At 44.1% G+C, this 19,701-nt stretch overlaps 1 protein-coding gene across 1 annotated transcript in view; it reads left to right on the forward strand.

Annotated features, from left to right (window-relative positions):
* The window catches only part of KIAA0586 (KIAA0586 ortholog), a 311,131-nt gene that overhangs the window by 129,150 nt on the left and 162,280 nt on the right, over positions 1-19,701 (forward strand). The window contains exons 18-22 of the mRNA XM_030214301.1: positions 4,080-4,160; positions 15,772-15,956; positions 16,776-16,888; positions 18,438-18,622; positions 19,369-19,522. Of these exons, the coding sequence (XP_030070161.1) occupies positions 4,080-4,160; positions 15,772-15,956; positions 16,776-16,888; positions 18,438-18,622; positions 19,369-19,522 (718 nt within the window). The remainder of the gene's footprint in view (positions 1-4,079; positions 4,161-15,771; positions 15,957-16,775; positions 16,889-18,437; positions 18,623-19,368; positions 19,523-19,701) is intronic.

The following is a 19,701-nucleotide window of genomic DNA, read 5'->3' on the forward strand; positions in this document are numbered from 1 at the left end:
TCAAACATGTGTTTTGACTTATTTGCAGTTCTGGCTGGTTCAATGTATAAGCTGATAGGTGAACGAGGTCAGGGCTAGTCAGCTCTCTTCTCCTTGATTAATTATAGCTAAGTGTAGGACTGGCCTCCTGAAAGTATATCTGTATGCTATTAAGTAAGATTGACTTTTGACCTCTTTAATGAATGCCAGAGTTTAGTTAGCAGTTAGTATGAACCAGACTAGGAATATGAGAATAACCAATCTCACTAGGGCCTCTTGGTCTCTAAGGGAACCCAGTTAAGCTATAGATGAGAAATCAATCATAATGAGAAATATAAGAGTTCTGGAGACCAAATGTCTGGTGTAAGGGGCCCCAGGTCACAGGTCAGTTTAGGATGTCTGGAACCTATGTAACTGATATTTTTAAAGTAATGATTGGTTGAGGCAAAGTGACCAATCTATTCCTTAACCAATTGGAGAGTAAGGGGGCTGGGCTAGGCTAGGCTGGATAGAACTGTATTTAAGTAGGAGCAGAAGCAGTTTACGTCAGAAGGAGCTCAGAAGAAAGGAAGAAAGCTGGAAGACAACAGGAGAGACAGCAGAAGAGAAGCAGTTGAGACAGAAGCCACATGACACAAAAAGAGCTGAGAGAAGAGAAGAGAGCTAGAACTGATGTCTTGCTTTGTTTGCTGGCAAATAAAGAAGATTACTTTCTCATACTGGTGTGTGCTGTCTGACTCCTGAAGCATCACAAATTCATGCATCCATTCCTGCAACAAAAACACTTCCCCAAGCTTAAACAGTTCTTCCAGCTTAAACCTTTCATTTCTTTTTTTTCCGTGCAATCTTCCCTTTTAAACACTTCTTCCTGCACAGTTCAATATCCATGGATTTCTTCCCCCTCTCACACAGGCATTTGGGCTCAGTAATAACTCAGTCCCTGGACACCCAGTCCCTCCTTGTAGCACGCAGCTCTAGACACACAGTCTTTTCATCTGGGACACACAGTACCTCTTCACTGTTCTAGACACAGTCTTTTCACCACCAGGCCATAGGGCTCAGCCAGTACTTCTCATGGGGATCCCTCTGCTTCAGTTACCAGCCCCTTCTTCAGCTGCCAGCTCTCCTCCCTCCCTTCACAACTCAGGAGGAGTATAAGTAGTTAATAGCCAAACAGGCCCCAGCCCATAACCTGCTGCACCTGTTTCTATCCCCAGGACTCTCCCCGGTCCTAACGACCTCCAGCTATCCTCCAGGACTCGCCCCGGTCCTAGCGACCTCCAGCTATCCTCCAGGACTCGCCCCGGTCCTAGCGACCTCCAGCTATACCTCCCCTTTCTGGCTCCCTTCAGCAACTCACCCAGCCCTTTTCCCTGGACATTTTAGGGGAACTACGCCCTCTAGGGGCCTACCCAGGGTAGGACAGCCTCTTCCTTCTTACATACCCCCACCCTTAAGATATTTGCTGCTCAACCTCAGCCACTCTGTAAGCCTTTTCCACTGAGGAGCAGCAATTCTTCCAAGAGGGCATACACTTTTCCAGGCTCATCCCTGTTCTATCCCTGGGTCTCACCAACCCCCATCTAGGCTCCTCATCCCCCTCTTAGCACATCCCATGGCCCCGGGCCCTTCCCATTCACCAGGCCCGAGGGGTTTCCACTGCAGCGGGCCCTTCCTGACCCCCTTCTCCTGCAGCCCCCTCCCGCCTCTTGGGTCACCCGACGCTACCAGGAGCCCTCCGAGGGAGGGGTCACCTAGCTCGGTCCCTTATCTTTCTCCTTAGCACCTCACATGGCTTCGGCCCATCCCCCCGTTCCCGGGGACCTGAGGTGCCTAACCGCAGCAGGTCCTGTCTGACCCTCCAACTGCAGCCACCTCCTACCGCCTGGGGCTTCCGACCTCACCACGATCCCTCCGAGAAAGGGGTAAACACCTGACAACTCTTCTCTTAGCACCACACATGGCCCGGGCCCTTCCCTCTCACTAGGGTGCCCGCCGCTACCATGCTCCCCCAGGCTGGGGCCCCTGCAGTAGGTCCCTTTTGACCCTCCCCCTGCAAGTCCCAAAACCTGGTTCTTAATGTCCAGCTTTAATAGATCCTCTCCATCGGTAGTTGACTCCGATGAGTGCTCTGGCCTTCTCCTTTCCGGCTTGAACTTTTCTCCGGCTTCTCAGGCCTTCATCCTTCCTGGCCGTCCGATGGGGTGCAGCCTGCAATCACAAAAACAAAATCCAAGTGTGGCCTGTTTTCTCTCCTGGCCCCCTCACTTGTGCTGCACCTCCCTGTGTGTCCGCCTCCCCCTTCTGGGAAGGGGTTTGTGGCCTCCTCCATCCCCTCCTAAACCTCCAGTTCTCACTTACGTATCCAATCTCACCTCCCCCCTAGATACCCTTTACCTGGGGTAGGTGAGCAAAGCGCTTTTGCTAGTGTTGGCCCCCTTGACGGGCTTCTGCAACCACCGCCTCTGGAACCTCCAGGGACACCTCCATCTCACGCCGACCCCTCATCTGGTCTGTTCTGGAATCCAACTGCTCCCACGTGGATGTTCAGTGAAGATCCCACCACTGCCACCATTTGTGAAAATGATGAGGCTATTGTGATGATGAAGCTCCCACCTCAGGCTCCCAGATCCCTCTTTCACTCAGGGTGAGCTGGTTCTCCATATGCAGATTTTATGCAAATTAATCTACTACCCTTTTTTGCTCAGGGTGACCTGCTTCTCAAAAGGCAAACATAGCATAGTCAGGTCTCACCAATCAGGCTATTTTCAAACACATCTTTATTCCAGCCTCTGAGGCACACTTCTTTTAGCTTAAAACACTTCCCCAAGCTTAAACAGTTCTTCCAGCTTAAACCTTTCATTTCTTTTTTTTTCCGTGCAATCTTCCCTTTTAAACATTTCTTCCTGCACAGTTCAATATCCATGGATTTCTTCCCCCTGAGCCCTCTCACACAGGCATTTGGGCTCAGTAATAACTCAGTCCCTGGACACCCAGTCCCTCCTTGTAGCACGCAGCTCTAGACACACAGTCTTTTCATCTGGGACACACAGTACCTCTTTACTGTTCTAGACACAGTCTTTTCACCACCAGGCCATAGGGCTCAGCCAGTACTTCTCATGGGGATCCCTCTGCTTCAGTTACCAGCCCCTTCTTCAGCTGCCAGCTCTCCTCCCTCCCTTCACAACTCAGGAGGAGTATAAGTAGTTAATAGCCAAACAGGCCCCAGCCCATAACCTGCTGCACCTGTTTCTATCCCCAGGACTCTCCCCGGTCCTAACGACCTCCAGCTATCCTCCAGGACTCGCCCCGGTCCTAGCGACCTCCAGCTATCCTCCAGGACTCGCCCCGGTCCTAGCGACCTCCAGCTATACCTCCCCTTTCTGGCTCCCTTCAGCAACTCACCCAGCCCTTTTCCCTGGACATTTTAGGGGAACTACGCCCTCTAGGGGCCTACCCAGGGTAGGACAGCCTCTTCCTTCTTACAATGCATATGGAAAATCTGAGGCCCAGTTGTACTCACTGGCAATTTTAAAATGGAAAGTGCATGCTGACTTTCCCTTTGAATATGTGTACACAGTCCAAGTATACAAAATACCTACAGGCTTTGCACTTAAGCAAAGTGTTTGAAAACTGTCCCTTGAAAATATCAGTGTAAGTTAGACTTCCCTCAAACTAGCTTGAGTACCTTGAAGGATCTGAGGACATCTTGTAGTTTTGACACCACAAGAATGCTTTGCTAAAGTGATAGTTACAGTTCAGTTTTCTGCCATCCTTGTTGCTTTATGTTAGCATTGCTCACTGTAGGTTTAGATTCAGTGACTGGGGAGGCTGGCAGCCATTTGATGTGTTCTACTGAGTTGAGCTCAAGCTTTGGGAAGATGTGTGATGGAATACAACAGTCTGGTGACCTCTTCTTATAGGGATGAATTATTGAAGGGTCCAGATTCATAGAAGGCACCTTTGCTGGAATTAATGATTGGATGGTGCTCTGTTAGAAGACGGGGAGACAGCCAGCCAAATGCATATAAGTAATGTTTTTTTCACTCAGCAATAGGCTTTCAATAAAAACTAACATCAGTTTTCAATTTGTTTTTAAGACTCCAGAACCTTTTGAGCCTGAAGAGGAATATGCAGAATTTCCAGGGACTAACTTCATTGATGTAACTGATATTGCACAGGTAACAGTGATTCCTGATTGAGGACAGAAAGTATGTGGTCAAAGCTGCCCTAATTCTTTAATATAACCTCAAGTCAGCACATTATTACAGGCTGGATGAACGATGTCTGTCGAATTCTAATCATTCTGACCAAAGAATTTTTTTTTGGGGTGGGGGGGAGATTGTTTCATATTTTATCTACTACTGCATTTCTGGTGGTCTGAGTTTGCTAATGATGATGAAATTGCAAGGGCTTTCTGACTTTTTGATGGTACAGAAGTACTGGTCAGCTTTTATACATAGCACTTTACAAATATATAGTACAAATACTGAAGTCTAGTATGAAAAAAGTAGAAATCTGTGCCCAGCTTCAATTTTAGGGTCTTAGGTTCCCTCTGCATTGGCGATACATCAGAGCTAGTAAATGGGGAAAAGCTCATGGCTGTAAACTGCTGAAGAGTGTTGCTAAAGGGTATATACTCCTTGTCTGTTTTCGCAAGTCTTTAGGTTGTGAGAAAGGTAGAGGGTGGGAGATTTCATAGGGCAGATTTTCAGAGCTCCCAAGAATGTAGCCAAGTACAGCATGGGGCAAAGGAAGCAATAAATATTGGATTTTTGAAAACTCTATATCTTTCTTTTCTTTTTTTTTCATAATAACAATTTGGTGTTAATAACAAAAATATGTGTAGTGTAACACAAACACCAACCCGCATCTGCATCCCTATCCCTTCCTCTCACCCTTCCACCCTTCTCTTCCTGGTAAGGTGGATGTATGGATGTATTTTAAATACAGTATTTTAATGTATGAGGTGAAACTATTCATGTCACTGGAGGGCCTTGCTGACAGTGACTGTGCCAACCAAAAGAACCTCCCAGTGCATAATTGTTTTAAAACCAGTTCAACTGCTGAAAATCTCTTTGGGAGAGAGGACTTTGCCATGCAGTTTCCTTGTACTTCTTGGAGCTTTTAGGTCGCTTGGTACTGGCTTTCAGTCACAATGACCTGGAGGGTTTGCTCTATTTAAACAGTTATATGAAAAAGTTATTTCCCCCTTCCTGATTTCCCCTATTGTTGCATATGTCACACTGAATGGTTTCTGATCTTTGAACAAAATTAGACAGAGAACCTGAGAAAATACAACACAGTTTTTAAATGATTACTTCGTGTATTTAAGGAACAAAATTATCCAACACCAATACCATTATGAAAAAGTAACTGTCCCCTTAGTTAATCAACCAATTGGCTGAATTTAATTGATAATTATTTGTTACATTTGTATCTCACCTTTTCCCACCTATTTGCAGGCTCAAAGTAGATTCAGTTGATTGAATACAGGCAGGCTTGATTGCAGCCAGCCCTGTTGAATCTAAACCTCACTATATGTTGAGCTATACTATTATAATGAAGTAGTCACTACAAGTTTCTTCAAACACGCTATGTCAAGATCAAAGGGAATTCCAGAACAGATGAGAAAAAAAGGTTACAAAGCCATTTATAAAGCTCTGGGACTCCACTGAACCACAATGAGACCCATTGTCTCCAAATGGAGAAGACTTGGAATAATGATGAATCTTCCCAGAAATGACCAGCCTGCCAAAATGACTCCAAGGGTGCAGTGACAACTCATCTGGGAAGTCACAAAACATTCCAGAAGAACATGGAAAGAGTTGCAAGCTTCTCTAGCCTCAGCTAAGGTCAGTGTTTCTGACTCCACATTATGAGGAGACTGGGCAAAAATGGAATTAATGGGAGAGTAACAAGGTGGAAACATCTGCGATCCAAGAGTAACATCGGTGCTTGTCTCACATTTGCAAAAACACATCTGGAAGTTTTCAGATCCTGTGGGACCGAGGGATTTATTTGTTAAATAAACCAGTGCCAGATGTACCCTGTGCCTAACATGGCTTCACGACAAAGAAGACCCAATTATCTTGGACCTATGCCCACCAGTATATAAAATACCATATTGGACCAGAAAAGGGAAAAGAGGAGGGGGAATTGCATTGATCTACAGATCCTTCTTTGTAATTGAAACCCCAGCAGAATCAATAACACCACAAGTAGAAATCGCCTTATTTAATCAAGGATCAAACTCTACACAGTCAGTTGTGCTGCATCTTAGTCTACAATCCCCCAGGAGCTTGGAAAACCAATCAAACTTCATGGACCATCTCAAACACACGCATAGCCAACTTGGAAAAACTGGCTATAGTGTAGGGTATGTGAGGCATAAAAACAAAAATCTGATCTTAATAGGGGTTACATTGATACTATTTTTTGTATGCAGTATGGAAGGAGTTTTTGTCTTTATGAAATGTTTATATGTTGGCCAGACATTAAGGTTCAGTGTCATTTGTTGCTATTTTATTTTGATATACTGTTTACTAATGACCTCTTAAAAAAAAAAAAGTCACCCCTAAATGATTGCCAAGTCTTTTAGGATAATGTTCTATGGACAGATGAATCAAAAGTAGAACTCTTTGGACAGTACAGGTCCCCTTATATCTAGTGTAAAGCAAATACAGCATTCTGCAGTAAAAACATCATACCGACAGTCAAACATGGTAGTTGTGATGTGGTGAGGATGCTTTATTTATTTATTAGGATTTATTGCTGTCTCAAGACCTGGAAAACTTGCCATTATTGCATGAACCGTGAGTTTATTTATTTGTTACATTTGTATCCCACATTTTCCCACCTATTTGTATGCTCAATGTGGCTTACATAGTACCGGAGAGGCGTTTGCAGACTCCGGTGTAAACAAATACAAAGTGATGTTGTGGTAAGATAAAGTTCATGTGGTACAGCCACATTAGAGAATCGTATAACGGAAGAGTTGTGTTATGTCCACTACGTACTTTAGTTTTGTTGTGTTGCAGAGATCAGGCATTTATGTTGGATTGGTAGGGTATGCCTTTTTAAACAGGTTAGTTTTTAGTTTTTACCGGATGTTTAGGTGGTTGTACGTAGTTTTCAAGGCTTTTGGTAATGTATTCCACAGTTATGTACTTATGTAGGAGAAGCTGGATGCGTAAGTTGATTTGTATTTGAGTCCTTTGCATCTTGGGTAGTGCAGATTTAGGTACGTTCGTGTTGATTCGGATGTGTTTCTAGTTGGTAGGTCTATCAGGTCTGTCATGTATCCTGGGGCTTCACCGTAGATAAGTTTGTGAACCAGAGTGCAGATTTTGAAAGCAATGCGTTCTTTGATTGGGAGCCAGTGTAGTTTTTCGCGGAGGGGTTTTGCGCTTTCAAATCGCATTTTTCCGAAGATAAGCCTAGCTGCCGTGTTTTGAGTGGTCTGAAGTTTGAGTTCTGCACTATACCAGAACATTTTTAAAGGTGAGCCAGTTGATGATTATCTGTATAATTGATACTATACGTTCTATGTAACTGAAATGGTTATCAAATGTTTTTCTGTTTGGGATTACGTGGGATATACATGTTATAAAGAAATGTATTGTATCTAGATTTTCAGAAAGCTTTGACAAAGTTCCTCATGAGAGATTCCTAAGAAAATTAAAGTCATGGGATAGGAGGCAATGTCCTTCTGTGGATTAGGAATTGGTTTTTGGACAGAAAACTGAGGGTAGGGTTAAATGGTAATTTTTCTCAATGGAGGAGGGTGAATAATGGAGTGCCACATTGATCTGTACTGGGACTGGTGCTGTTTAACATATTTATAAATGATATGGAAATTGGAATGACAAGTCAGCACTCAAGAAAAAGATCTAGGTGTCATTGTAGACAATATGCTGAAATCTGCCCAATGTGTGGTGGTCGACAGAAACAAAAAAAGGCAAAGATCTGCCACAGAAATGGCAAATCAAAAGAAAAAAAGCAGATCAAAAGAGACAAAAAAATAGAACAGGAGGGTAACAGAAGAAGTGGTTTATTACAAGTTACCCGACGTGGCCACGTTTCGCCCTCAGGCTGCGTCAGGGGTAAAAAAACTACAAAATAAAAATACATAATGAGTAAAACATAAACTTCACCATTGTATATTTGATAATAAAACATATCTAAAAACACTATCACATCATATAAAATAAAAACAGATCAAATCTAAAAACATAATACAATAAAATATAACATCAAATCAATATCAGTTAAAAACATTCAGATTAAATATGCATGCAATAAAATAATAATTTTAATACAAGACATGATATCAACACAAAATATAATAATATCAACACTAAATGTATATCAATAGAACTGCATCGGACAGATAGGTGGAGATATACAACACTAAAATAACTAAATGACCATACATACTAAATATCACCTACCTAATAGGGGTAAAAAGCAAAGTGAGCCCCTAAAAGTAGTCCTACAACCACCTAAAAATACAAAATAAAATAAATAAATAAAATCTCACAATGCTTGGCCTCAATTGCCGTCTTTTAAGCACATTCAATGATCTAAAAATATTAAAATTAATATTCACTTTGTTAAAAAGTGAGAATCAGTGGGTTTCCATGTTCTAATAGATAGCAACTCAAATCAATAGAAATTGATACAAAGTACCTAAAAACATCATACTGTTCTATGACAATCACATGTATCCTGATGATGATGCAGTTCTATTGATATACATTTAGTGTTGATATTATTATATTTTGTGTTGATATCATGTCTTGTATTAAAATTATTATTTTATTGCATGCATATTTAATCTGAATGTTTTTAACTGATATTGATTTGATGTTATATTTTATTGTATTATGTTTTTAGATTTGATCTGTTTTTATTTTATATGATGTGATAGTGTTTTTAGATATGTTTTATTATCAAATATACAATGGTGAAGTTTATGTTTTACTCATTATGTATTTTTATTTTGTAGTTTTTTTACCCCTGACGCAGCCTGAGGGCGAAACGTGGCCACGTCGGGTAACTTGTAATAAACCACTTCTTCTGTTACCCTCCTGTTCTATTTTTTTGTCTTTTTTGATCTGCTTTTTTTCTTTTGATTTGCAATGTGTGGTGGTGACAGCAGCAGCCAAAAAAGCAAATAAGATGCTAGGAATTATTAGGAAAGGGATGGTAAATAAAACCAAGAATATTATAATGCCTCTGTATTGCTCCATGGTATTGAGTATTGCGTTCAATTCTGGTCACTGTATCAAAAAAAAAAGATATAGTAGAATTAGAAAAGATTCAAAGAAGAGCTACCAAAAGGTTAAAGTGGACAGAACTCCTTCCATATGTAGGAAAGCTAGAGAGGTTAGGTCTCTTCAGCTTGGAAAAGAGACGGCTGAGGGGGGATATAATTGAGGTCTTCAAAATTCCTGAGTGGTGTAGAATGAGTAAAAGTGAATCAATTTTTTCACTCTTTCAGAGGATACTCAATGAATTACATGGAAATACTTTTAAAACAAATAGGAGGAAATGTACTAAGCTGTACACATTTGACCCACAAAGTATATGTACAAAAGAAGCACAAGTATTCTAGCACCATAGAATGCTCAGGGGTGACAGAAACGCTGAAAAGTATCAAAAACAATGCTGTTTTCTGATAGCGTTTTCACTCTGTGCCTGAAGAAATGTCATAAAATAACATTAGGAAATATGAGTTTAATCCTGTGGTCTGACAGAAAGTTTTCCATGTGTGCTTTTGATTTGTTACTTTTTATGTTGAAAATTAGAGATGGAAAATAGCTGCATGTTTTCAGTAAACACGAACAGATTCTGCAGTCTGCCTACAAATGAGAGCAGTGTTGGCGGATTGTTATAGAAGTTCTCAGTATCTTCTAATTGATCTTGCATGTGGAAATCCACCAAGCTTAGAGAAGAGGTGGTGTCCAAATAACAGCATTAAGTGGGAAAGCTCAATCTAGATAATACAGCTGATTTGTATATGAAGGAAATTGTTTGCATGTCTCTGAGTTTTGATCTGACTCATTAATCATTATTAGTAAATCCCAATAGATAAATTACATGGTATGGTATAGATTTCTGAAATATTAAGAGACAGGCTCTCAAATTTGACAGCACTAAGGAATTCTTTTAAGCCAGATCTGAGAACATGCCCTACCTGCTTATAACAGCTATCTTTCTGGGCTCCAAATGGAATAGTTCTGAACGTGATTAAAAAAACCCCCAAAAACCCTGTTAGACAAATCTATAGTTCACTATACCACAAAAATCAGAGCCCCTTTAACATATTTACATGAAAGGTAGTCTGCTTTCTGTCTTGAGAGTCCTTAGATATAACATAGTTCATATCATTCAGGCACCTTATGACCTTGTAAGGTCCCTCCCAATTAGCTTGAAGTTTATTCTGACAAACTGGGACTAAAACAAGTGTTGGTCCTCATAAAACACTCTATTTCGGGCCTTACAATCATACCAGGTCTTTTGCTTAGTCTGGGCTGCCTGCAAGTTATCTCTGACAAAACCTACAAGTTCTTCTAATCTCTGCCACATACTAACTACATAGTCTATTACAGGGGTGTCAGGGGTATCAACTTTCCCCTCTCAATGTTCTTTTATTAGGTCAAGGGGCCCTCTGGCCATAAAGCAACTCAAATTGGGAGAACCCTGTAGACTTCTGAGGTACTTCTCTGTATGCAAACAGTAGGTAGGGCAAGTATTTCTCCCAGTCCCCTGTTTCTACAAAAGTCTTTTAACATATGCTTTAATGTCCCATTAAATCTCTCCACCAATCCATTAGTTTCAGGATGATATGGTGTGGTATGTACAGATTTCTCTCCACAGTGTGCCCACAGATTCTGGATCAGCTCAGACATATATTGTGTTCCTTTTTCTGAGAGTATTCCTTGTGGATATCCTTCCCGGGAAAATATTTCTAGCAGGGCAGTGGCAATTTTCTCTGATTCTGTGGATGATAAGGCTACCGCTTCAGGCTATCTGGTAGCAAAGTCCACCACTGTCAATATATACCTTTTCCCAGTCCAGCTAGGGACAGTTAGAGGCCCCACTATATCCATAACTGTTCTCTCAAATGGCTCACTGATAATGGGTAAAGGTTTCAGGGGAGCTCGGGGGTGATCTTGGGTCTTACCCACTCTTTGGCAGGCAGCACAGGTTTGGTAATAGCTACGGCTCAAGATTCTCCCAGCCAATAGAAGTTCTGTGTCAGTCTAGTGTGTATGTGTGTTTCACCCTGTGATGTCCTGCTAGTGGAATATCATGTGCAATCTGTAGGAGGAGTTCTCTGTATTCCCTGGGTACTATAAGCTGCTTGCTTGCTGTCCAGGGTCTGTTAGGATCAGCAAGGTCAGTCTCTCTGTACAGCAAGCCCCCTTTCCATAGGATATGATCTTTATAAGTCTCACTGGTTGGTTGACCAGCTCTCTGCCTCAGGGCTTCTGGGTCAGAGCACTGTGCTTCCTGGAAAGCATGTCTCTGTCCTATATCAGTATCCATATCTATTCCTTTGTTAGCCTTCAGTCAGAGAAATGTTTTCTGCTTTCCTTTAAAGCAGTCTTCTGTTGCAATGCCCCTGCTCTCATTTTGTTGTTTTTTTGTTTTGTTTTGTTTTTTGCCATGGAAAGTCTTGCTTATAATGCTGGGCCGTTTTCTCTCTTTTCTTTCTTCCTTCCCCCCCTCCCAAAGGTCCAGCATCTCTCTCTACCTCCCTGTCCACCCTGCAGTCATAGCCATATGTGTGTCTTCACTGGCAGTGATTTAAAAGCCAGGCTGTCACGCTAGCCCTAGGAACCTTCCTTCTGCTGGACTTTCGAATTGCTGCATGAGCAGGACACAGCAGAAGGAAGGTCCCTTGGACTGGATGGACAGCCTGGCCTAATTGCTGTTGGTGAAGACACACAAGTAGTTGGATAAACACAGGGTGAAGGAGATAGGGAGAGATGCTGGCTTGTGGGGAGGGAGCAGGGGGAGAGAGAGAGCGAGAGCTATGCTGGACATTGGGGTGGCAGAGAAAAGAGAAGGAGAAATGCTGGAAGTAGGGGACGGAAGAAAGATAGAGGGGAGATGCTGGACATGAATGGAGAGAGGAAATGCTGCATAAAGATGGAAGGAAGGGAACGGAGATGCTGCACACCTGGGTGTAGGTGAAGAGCAGAGGGATGAAAGACTTCATCTGGGTGTAGAGCAGAGGAAGGAGGGACTGCATATGAATGGAGAAGGAAGATAAGAGGGAGAAAATGATTTGCATGGATGGAGGGGAGGAAAAGGGAAGAGAGGGGAGAAATGATCTATATGGATTGCTGGGAAGACAAGAGAGAGGAGGGACTACACATGAATTGAGGGAGGGGGGAAGAGAAGAGGATGGCGTGAAAGAAGAGAGAGGAGGTGTGGCAAAATGGTGAATTTTCCAGCATGTGAAGTATAATAATAATTCTCTGAGGACAAGCAGACCGGTGCTCCAGCGTCTACGGTACCGAGATCATCGTTGGTACTGATGTCGTCAGAGGGTGCCTCTTCGTCCGGAGTGCAGGTGAGGGCTGTCCATTCCCCTGCTGGTGGCGGTGAGCCCTCGGGTAGGTCTCCCCCTGCCTCGAGGGCTCCTGTGGTACAGCCGCCCCGGGATCGACCTTCTTCGGACCCGGCCCCGAGGAAGAGGCGCTTGGATTCGACGTCCTCCTCGTTGGTACCAGGAGGTTCCGGTGACGTGCTTCGTGTGAAGGCAAAGAAGCATTGGCACCAGTCACCTTCCCGTCATACCGAGAGCCCTGGGTCACCCACTAGGCATTGACGCCGGGAGGACTGCTCACCCTCCATTCAGGAGGTGTCAATGTGCTCTACCCTGGACAGCCCGGTACTGCCTCCTATGCATCATGTCTTCAAGAAGACACTGCTGGAGAACCGGGCGAAGTCGCTAACTAATCCCCACATTCCCAAGAAGATCGAGTCCCAGTATCGGATCCATGGAGACCCTGAGTTGATGCGGATTCAGTTGCCTCACGACTCTGGGGTTGTGGATCTGGCCCTTAAGAAGATCAAGAGTTCTAGAGAGTATGCTTCGGCGCCCCCGGGCAGAGACTCTAAATCCTTGGATTCTTTTGGGAGGAAGGCCTACCATTCCTCCATGCTCGTAGCCAAAATCCAGTTTTACCAATTCTACACGAGCATTCATATGCGGAACAATGTGTGGCAGTTGGCGGACTTGGTGGATAAGCTCCCTTCTGAGCAAGCCAAGCCTTTTCAGCAGGTGGTCAGGCAGCTGAAGGTGTGTCGTAAATTCCTGGCCAAGGGTGTTTACGATACTTTTGATGTCGTGTCCAGGGCTGCTGCTCAAGTTGTGGTGATGCGCAGACTCGCATGGCTGCGTGCCTCCGACCTGGAAAATAGGATTCAGCAGCGGATTGCGAATTCTCCTTGCCGGGGGGATAATATTTTTGGTGAAAAGGTCGAACAGGTGGTAGAGCAGCTCCACCAGCGGGACACCGCATTCGACAAATTCTCCCGCCGTGCGCCTTCAGCATCTACCTCAACTGGTAGACGTTTTTATGGCGGAAGAAAGACTGTTACCTATTCTTCTAATAGACGTAGGTACAATCCTCCCTCTCGCCAGCCTGCTGCCCAGGCCAAGCCCCAGCGCTCTCGTTCTTGTCAACAGCGTGCGACTCAGCAGGCCCCTGCGGCTTCCCAGCAAACGCAAGGGACGGGCTTTTGACTGGCTCCAGCAGAGCATAGCCGTTCAGGGGGAGGTTAAAATTTTTTCACCAAAGGTGGCCTCTCATAACCTCCGACCAGTGGGTTCTTCAAATAGTCCGGTTAGGATATTCCCTCAATTTGGTTTCCAAGCCTCCAAATTGCCCACCGGGAGCTCAATCCTTCAGCTTCCAGCACAAGCAGGTACTTGCAGAGGAACTCTTCGCCCTTCTCAGCGCCAGTGCGGTCGAGCCCGTGCAACCCGGGCAAGAAGGGCTGGGATTCTATTCCAGGTACTTCCTTGTGGAAAAGAAAACAGGGGGTATGCGTCCCATCCTACACCTAAGGGCCCTGAACAAATATCTGGTCCGAGAAAAGTTCAGGATGCTTTCCCTGGGCACCCTTCTTCCCATGATTCAGGAAAACGATTGGCTATGCTCTCTGGACTTAAAGGATGCTTACACTCATATCCTGATACTGCTAGCCCACAGACAGTATCTTCGATTCCGTCTGGGAACGCGGCACTTTCAGTATTGTGTGCTACCCTTTGGTGTCGCCTTTGCGCCCAGGGTGTTCACAAAGTGCCTGGCTGTAGTAGCGGCGTCTCTATGCAGACTGGGAGTGCACGTGTTCCCTTACCTCGAAGATTGGCTGGTGAAGAACACCTCCGAGGCAGGAGCTCTACAGTCCATGCAGATGACTATTCGACTCCTGGAGCTACTAGGGTTTGTGATAAATTATCCAAAGTCCCACCTTCTTCCTGTTCAGAAACTCGAATTCATAGGGGCTCTGCTGGATTCTCAGACAGCTCGTGCCTACCTTCCGGAAGCGAGGGCCGACAACCTTCTGTCCCTTGTTTCCTGGGTACGAGCGTCCCAGCAGATCACAGCTCGGCAGATGTTGAGGTTGCTTGGCCACATGGCCTCCACAGTGCATGTGACTCCCGTGGCCCGCCTCCACATGAGATCAGCTCGATGGACCCTAGCGTTCCAGTGGTACCAAGCTGCTGGGGACCTAGAGGACATAATCCTGCTGTCCATGAGTTTTCTTCAGTCCCTCCATTGGTGGACAATTCGGTCCAATTTGACTCTGGGACGTTCTTTCCAAATTCCTCGGCCACAAAAGGTGCTGACGACGGATGCGTCTCTCCTGGGGTGGGGAGCTCATGTCGATGGGCTTCACACCCAAGGGAGTTGGTCCCTCCCGGAACAAGGTCTACAGATCAACCTCCTGGAGTTACGAGCGGTCTGGATTGGAACGCTCTAAAGGCCTTCAGAGATCGGCTGTCCCATCAACTTATTCAAATTCAGTCGGACAATCAGGTTGCCATGTACTACATCAACAAGCAGGGGGGCACCGGATCTCGCCCCCTGTGTCAGGAGGCCGTCAGAATGTGGTTTTGGACTCGCCGGAATGGCATGTTTCTTCAAGCCACATATCTGGCAGGCGTAAACAACAGTCTGGCTGACAGATTGAGCAGGATCATGCAACCTCACGAGTGGTCACTCAATTCCCAAGTGGTACGCGAGATCTTTCAGGTGTGGGGCACCCCCTTGGTGGATCTCTTCGCCGCTCAAGTCAATCACAAGGTCCCTCAATTCTGTTCCAGACTTCAGGCCCACGGCAGACTAGCGTCGGATGCCTTCCTCCTGCATTGGGGGGACGGCCTCCTGTATGCCTATCCTCCCATACCTTTGGTGGGGAAGACTTTGCTGAAACTCAAGTTTTGCTGCTTTAAGGATTGTTGCTTTAATACATTTGTCCAGGGCAAAAGTCATCCTGATGCCATTTGTGAAACTTTTCCCTACTTGAAGTTGTTCCAAGAGATTATCACAGGAGGTGTAAAATGATCTGTTGATCATTAATATTGCTAGTTATTGATGAAGAGCACACAAGTGGATTATGGTGTCAGACACAACAAGAATGGTGATAGGTAGTATCCTTGAACTTTATCCAAGATGCAAAACAGAAGTGGTTTTCATTGTAGCATTGTCATATGTTTTGAGGACATAGGTTAGCTAGTTTTATTTCTTTTACTGCCCCTAGGATCAAGAAAAGGAAGATGAAATACCTGAACCAGTTCTGGAGCTAAACGGGTGGTCCGAACCAGTGTCAGCCCAATACAGTGGCCTTCCATTTCCCCCTACTGTGCCAGCTGCTCAGCCCACGACTGATATTTTGGATGGGATCATTACAAGGAGAGAAACACTAGAGAACCGGTTGATTAACTGGTAAGTCTGCAGTTAGGAGAGAGTTAAACAGAGTATTCAGTGCAAATATAGCAAGATGAAATATAGTCTAAAAATATTTGTGGATTGTATTGTCCTGAGTAAGTAATCTCTACAGTCTGGGGCCATCTTTTCTGTCTGTATCCATCTCGTCAGTTTGGAACAACTTAAACGAAATCCAGTGAGAAATAAGGGTTCATATTTCATTTAAATGTTGGAAATAACTTGTGCAAAGAGCTGACAGAATCTGTGCGCCACTTTTTTTCCCTGATGAGTTGGTTAAGAAAAACTAAGCACATATGATATCATGTATGCTGAGTCTGGCTGTCATTTATATAATATTGAGTGAAACCTTAGTAAGAAATGTCATGTAATCATTAACCTGAGATATTTGTGTAGTTAGGGCACGCAGTGAAGCTACAAAGTAGTAAATTTAAAACAAATTGGAGAAAATATTTCTTAACTCAGCATGCAATTAAACTCTGGATTTTGTTGTCAGAGAATGTGGTAAAAGCAGTTAGCTTAGCAGGGTTTAAAAAAGGGTTTGGATAACTTCCTAAAAGAGAAGTCCATAAGCCATTATTAAGATGGACTTGGGAAAATCCACTTGCTTATTTCTAGGGTAAGCAGCAAAAATTGTATTGTACTGTTTTGGAATCTTGCCAGGTACTTGTAACCTGGATTGGCCACTGTTGGAAACAGGATGCTGGGCTTAATGGACCTTCGGTCTGTCCCAGTATGACAACACTTATGTTCTTATGAAGTAAAAACAAATTAACACCCGTGAAGAAAAACCTAATCACAATCATTTTTTCGTTTTAGGGTAGAACAAGAGATAATGGCACAGATCATCAGCAGGATGTACCTCGTCCAGCCAGAGACCTTGCCCAATACAGACATAGCAGAAAGTGAGGAAAGTGCAGCCTCAGACATTGGTAAGTATAAAGTGACTTGCCTTCCCATTTGAGCTTTCTGCTTCTGAAGTTTTTTTTAGTCATTGTTGAATAGAGCATGTGACTCCAGTTTGGAGGGTTAGAGCTTTGTGTACTCAGGGAGATGCAGCAACCAAATGTAAAAAAATCTAAAACGTAAAAGTCCTTAACGAATTTGAAAAAACGAAGAATGCACTAAAAAAAACAAGTCGCACATGTTCGGTGCGGTATTGTAAAGTAGAATGCATTAAAGAATCATTAAACTGGTGTAATCCCCGTCGGTAATCGGCCCCTAAAGCATGCACAGAGCAGCCAAGCGTTATGCTGGCTGCTCTGCGCATGCCACAAACGTCAAAACAACAACAAAAAAAACCAACACAAACACGTTGCATTAAAATAAAAGAATAAAAAAAAAGGATCGGGAGGGGGCAAAGGCGCTCATCAGGAGCGTCCTGTATGGACGGCCTTGCCCCTCACCACCCCGCCCGAGGTCCCCGCTGCTCCCCACTTCCCCCTGCATGAAAAATCAAAATTTTAGCAGCCCCGGCCCCCCTCCCTTCCTCTCTTCCTTTCTCCCTACTCTTTCTCCCACAGCTCCGCCTCCCGCCATCCGCCTCCCCCATGCCCCGCCCTTCTCCGCCTTACCGGGCCCACGCAGTGCCTCTCAGCTCTATGTGAAGGCGCTACACGGGCAAGAAGAACAGCTGATGCCTCTTCGCCGAGTCTTCGCGTCTTTCCTTTCCTCCTGGGCCCGCCCCCGTCTGACGTAAGTAAGGGGGCGGGCCCAGGAGGAGAGAGACGCGAAGACTCGGCGAAGAGGCATCAGCTGTTCTTGCCTGTGCAGCGTCTTCACACAGAGGTGAGAGGCGCTGCGCGGGCCCGGTAAGGCGGGGGGGGGGGGGAGCGGCGGCGACGACCTCAGGGGGCACAGGGGCAGAGGATGGCGGGAGGCGGAGCTGTGGGAGAAAGAGTAGAGAGAAAGGAAGGGAGGGGGGCCGGGGCTGCTAAAGTTTGGATTTTTGTTTTGATTTTTTATTTAATGCAGGGGGAAGCGGGGAGCAGCGGCGACGCCGGGCGGGGGGGGGGGGGGCAAGGCCGTCCATAAAGGACACTCCTGACGAGCACCTTTGCCCCCTCCCGATCCTTTTTTTTCTTCCTTTTTTTTTAAATGCAGGGGGAGTGGGGAGCAGCAGGAACCTCGGGCGTCAATAAAGAACGCTCCTGACGTCCGTTTTTTGCGCAATTTTTTTTGTTTGTTTGTTTTTTACATTTAAGTTTTTAGCCGGGCAGCCCCAACGAGAGGTACAGACCTCTCGTTAGCTTTCCGGTAGTTTTCCAGCGTTAGGGCAGGCGGAAAACTTTAGTGCATCTCATTTTAATAGGGTTTCTACACAATTTGCTTATCTGCATTCCATTTTCGTTAGCTGCTACCGTCGTCGGAAAAAGGCCTTTAATGCATGTCACGGTTTAAAACTTGTTCGTTAAAGGGTTGTAAAAGGGTCGTTAAAGTTTAGTGCATCTGGCTCTCAGTACAGTCTGCCTTCCTTTCCAGTGGAAACAGCAGGTGGTGGAGGTTTGCAGTTATTTGTCTCTGCTGGTGTACCCGTGGATTCTGACTTGATTCGTCGTTATGTCAATGAAGCCCTTGCTGAAACTATTGCAATCCTGCTGGGTGAGAGGGAGGTACAGAAAGGAGTTCCAGCACCAAGAGTTCCTGAAAGTGTACCAAATGTGCAGGTAATGGCATGGGTTTTTTAGATGACAATATTGCTTTAGTGCCTTTTCTAACTCAAAATTAGATAATTTCACTTTATACAGTGCTTTACTTTCAAATTAGATTCAAACAATGCTTATAGTACCATAGAAATGTTTACTATTAGTTTTGGTGTGAGGGGAGATTTTAGCCTTTTACTATATTTTGTTTATATTTTATATACTGCAATCCCAGTTTACTAACTTCCTATTGCAGTTTTCAGTCATAAAATTCATAAAGACATGTAAAAACAAAAAGAAAATAGAGGACCATTAAACTTCCTTCCCACCCTTATGCAACAGACACTTCTCTAGATCTTACCTCAACTCAATTTGAATATTCATATTCCAACTTTATCTGATGCACTGCCTATCTCAACACAGCCACAATTTCTCTTTTTTACAACATGAAATGATATGAAAGATAATTTATTTTTGTTTTTCTGATTTTCCATTCATAATGTCATAGCTGTAGACCACAAAATGTATTTGTAGTTTATGTTAAATTTATTTTAATCCGTTTTATGTATTTACTGTTTGTGTTTTCTGTTGTATATTTGTAATCTACCTCAGGCCTTTTTAGAAAAGAGGTATATTTAAATCTAAGAATAAATAAATGAGATGAGCATATTTTTGAATGCATACATAATTCTTCAGATTCTAGCTTCAGGCACATGATATTTGTGTTTTTCAACTATTTCAACTTTGTTTCTTTTGCTTTCTACTTTCAGGCTACTGTCATCCATACTCCAGTGGTTACCCCACAGCCCACGCCTCTTCACTCTCCCCCACCTTCTTTGAAAGAACCAGCCCTGGTAAAAACTCCAGTGCTGTCTCCCCAGAATTCAGAGGCAGAATCTGATGGCTCACAGAAAATCTCCCCAGGTAATAATCTTGAGCATTTATGCAAATGACCGTTGTATAAGATAGAGTTTAAACAGGAAACATTTTAAGAATTTAGAACCAAGCCATAGGTAGGTTATTCTCGTTTGATTAGAGAACTTTTGCTATGGCACAACTTGTGATATAGTTTTCAGTTTGTGCTTAAAACAACATTATAGCTG

Source organism: Microcaecilia unicolor, chromosome 9 (assembly GCF_901765095.1).
Source record: "Microcaecilia unicolor chromosome 9, aMicUni1.1, whole genome shotgun sequence".
Lineage (NCBI taxonomy): Eukaryota > Metazoa > Chordata > Amphibia > Gymnophiona > Siphonopidae > Microcaecilia > Microcaecilia unicolor.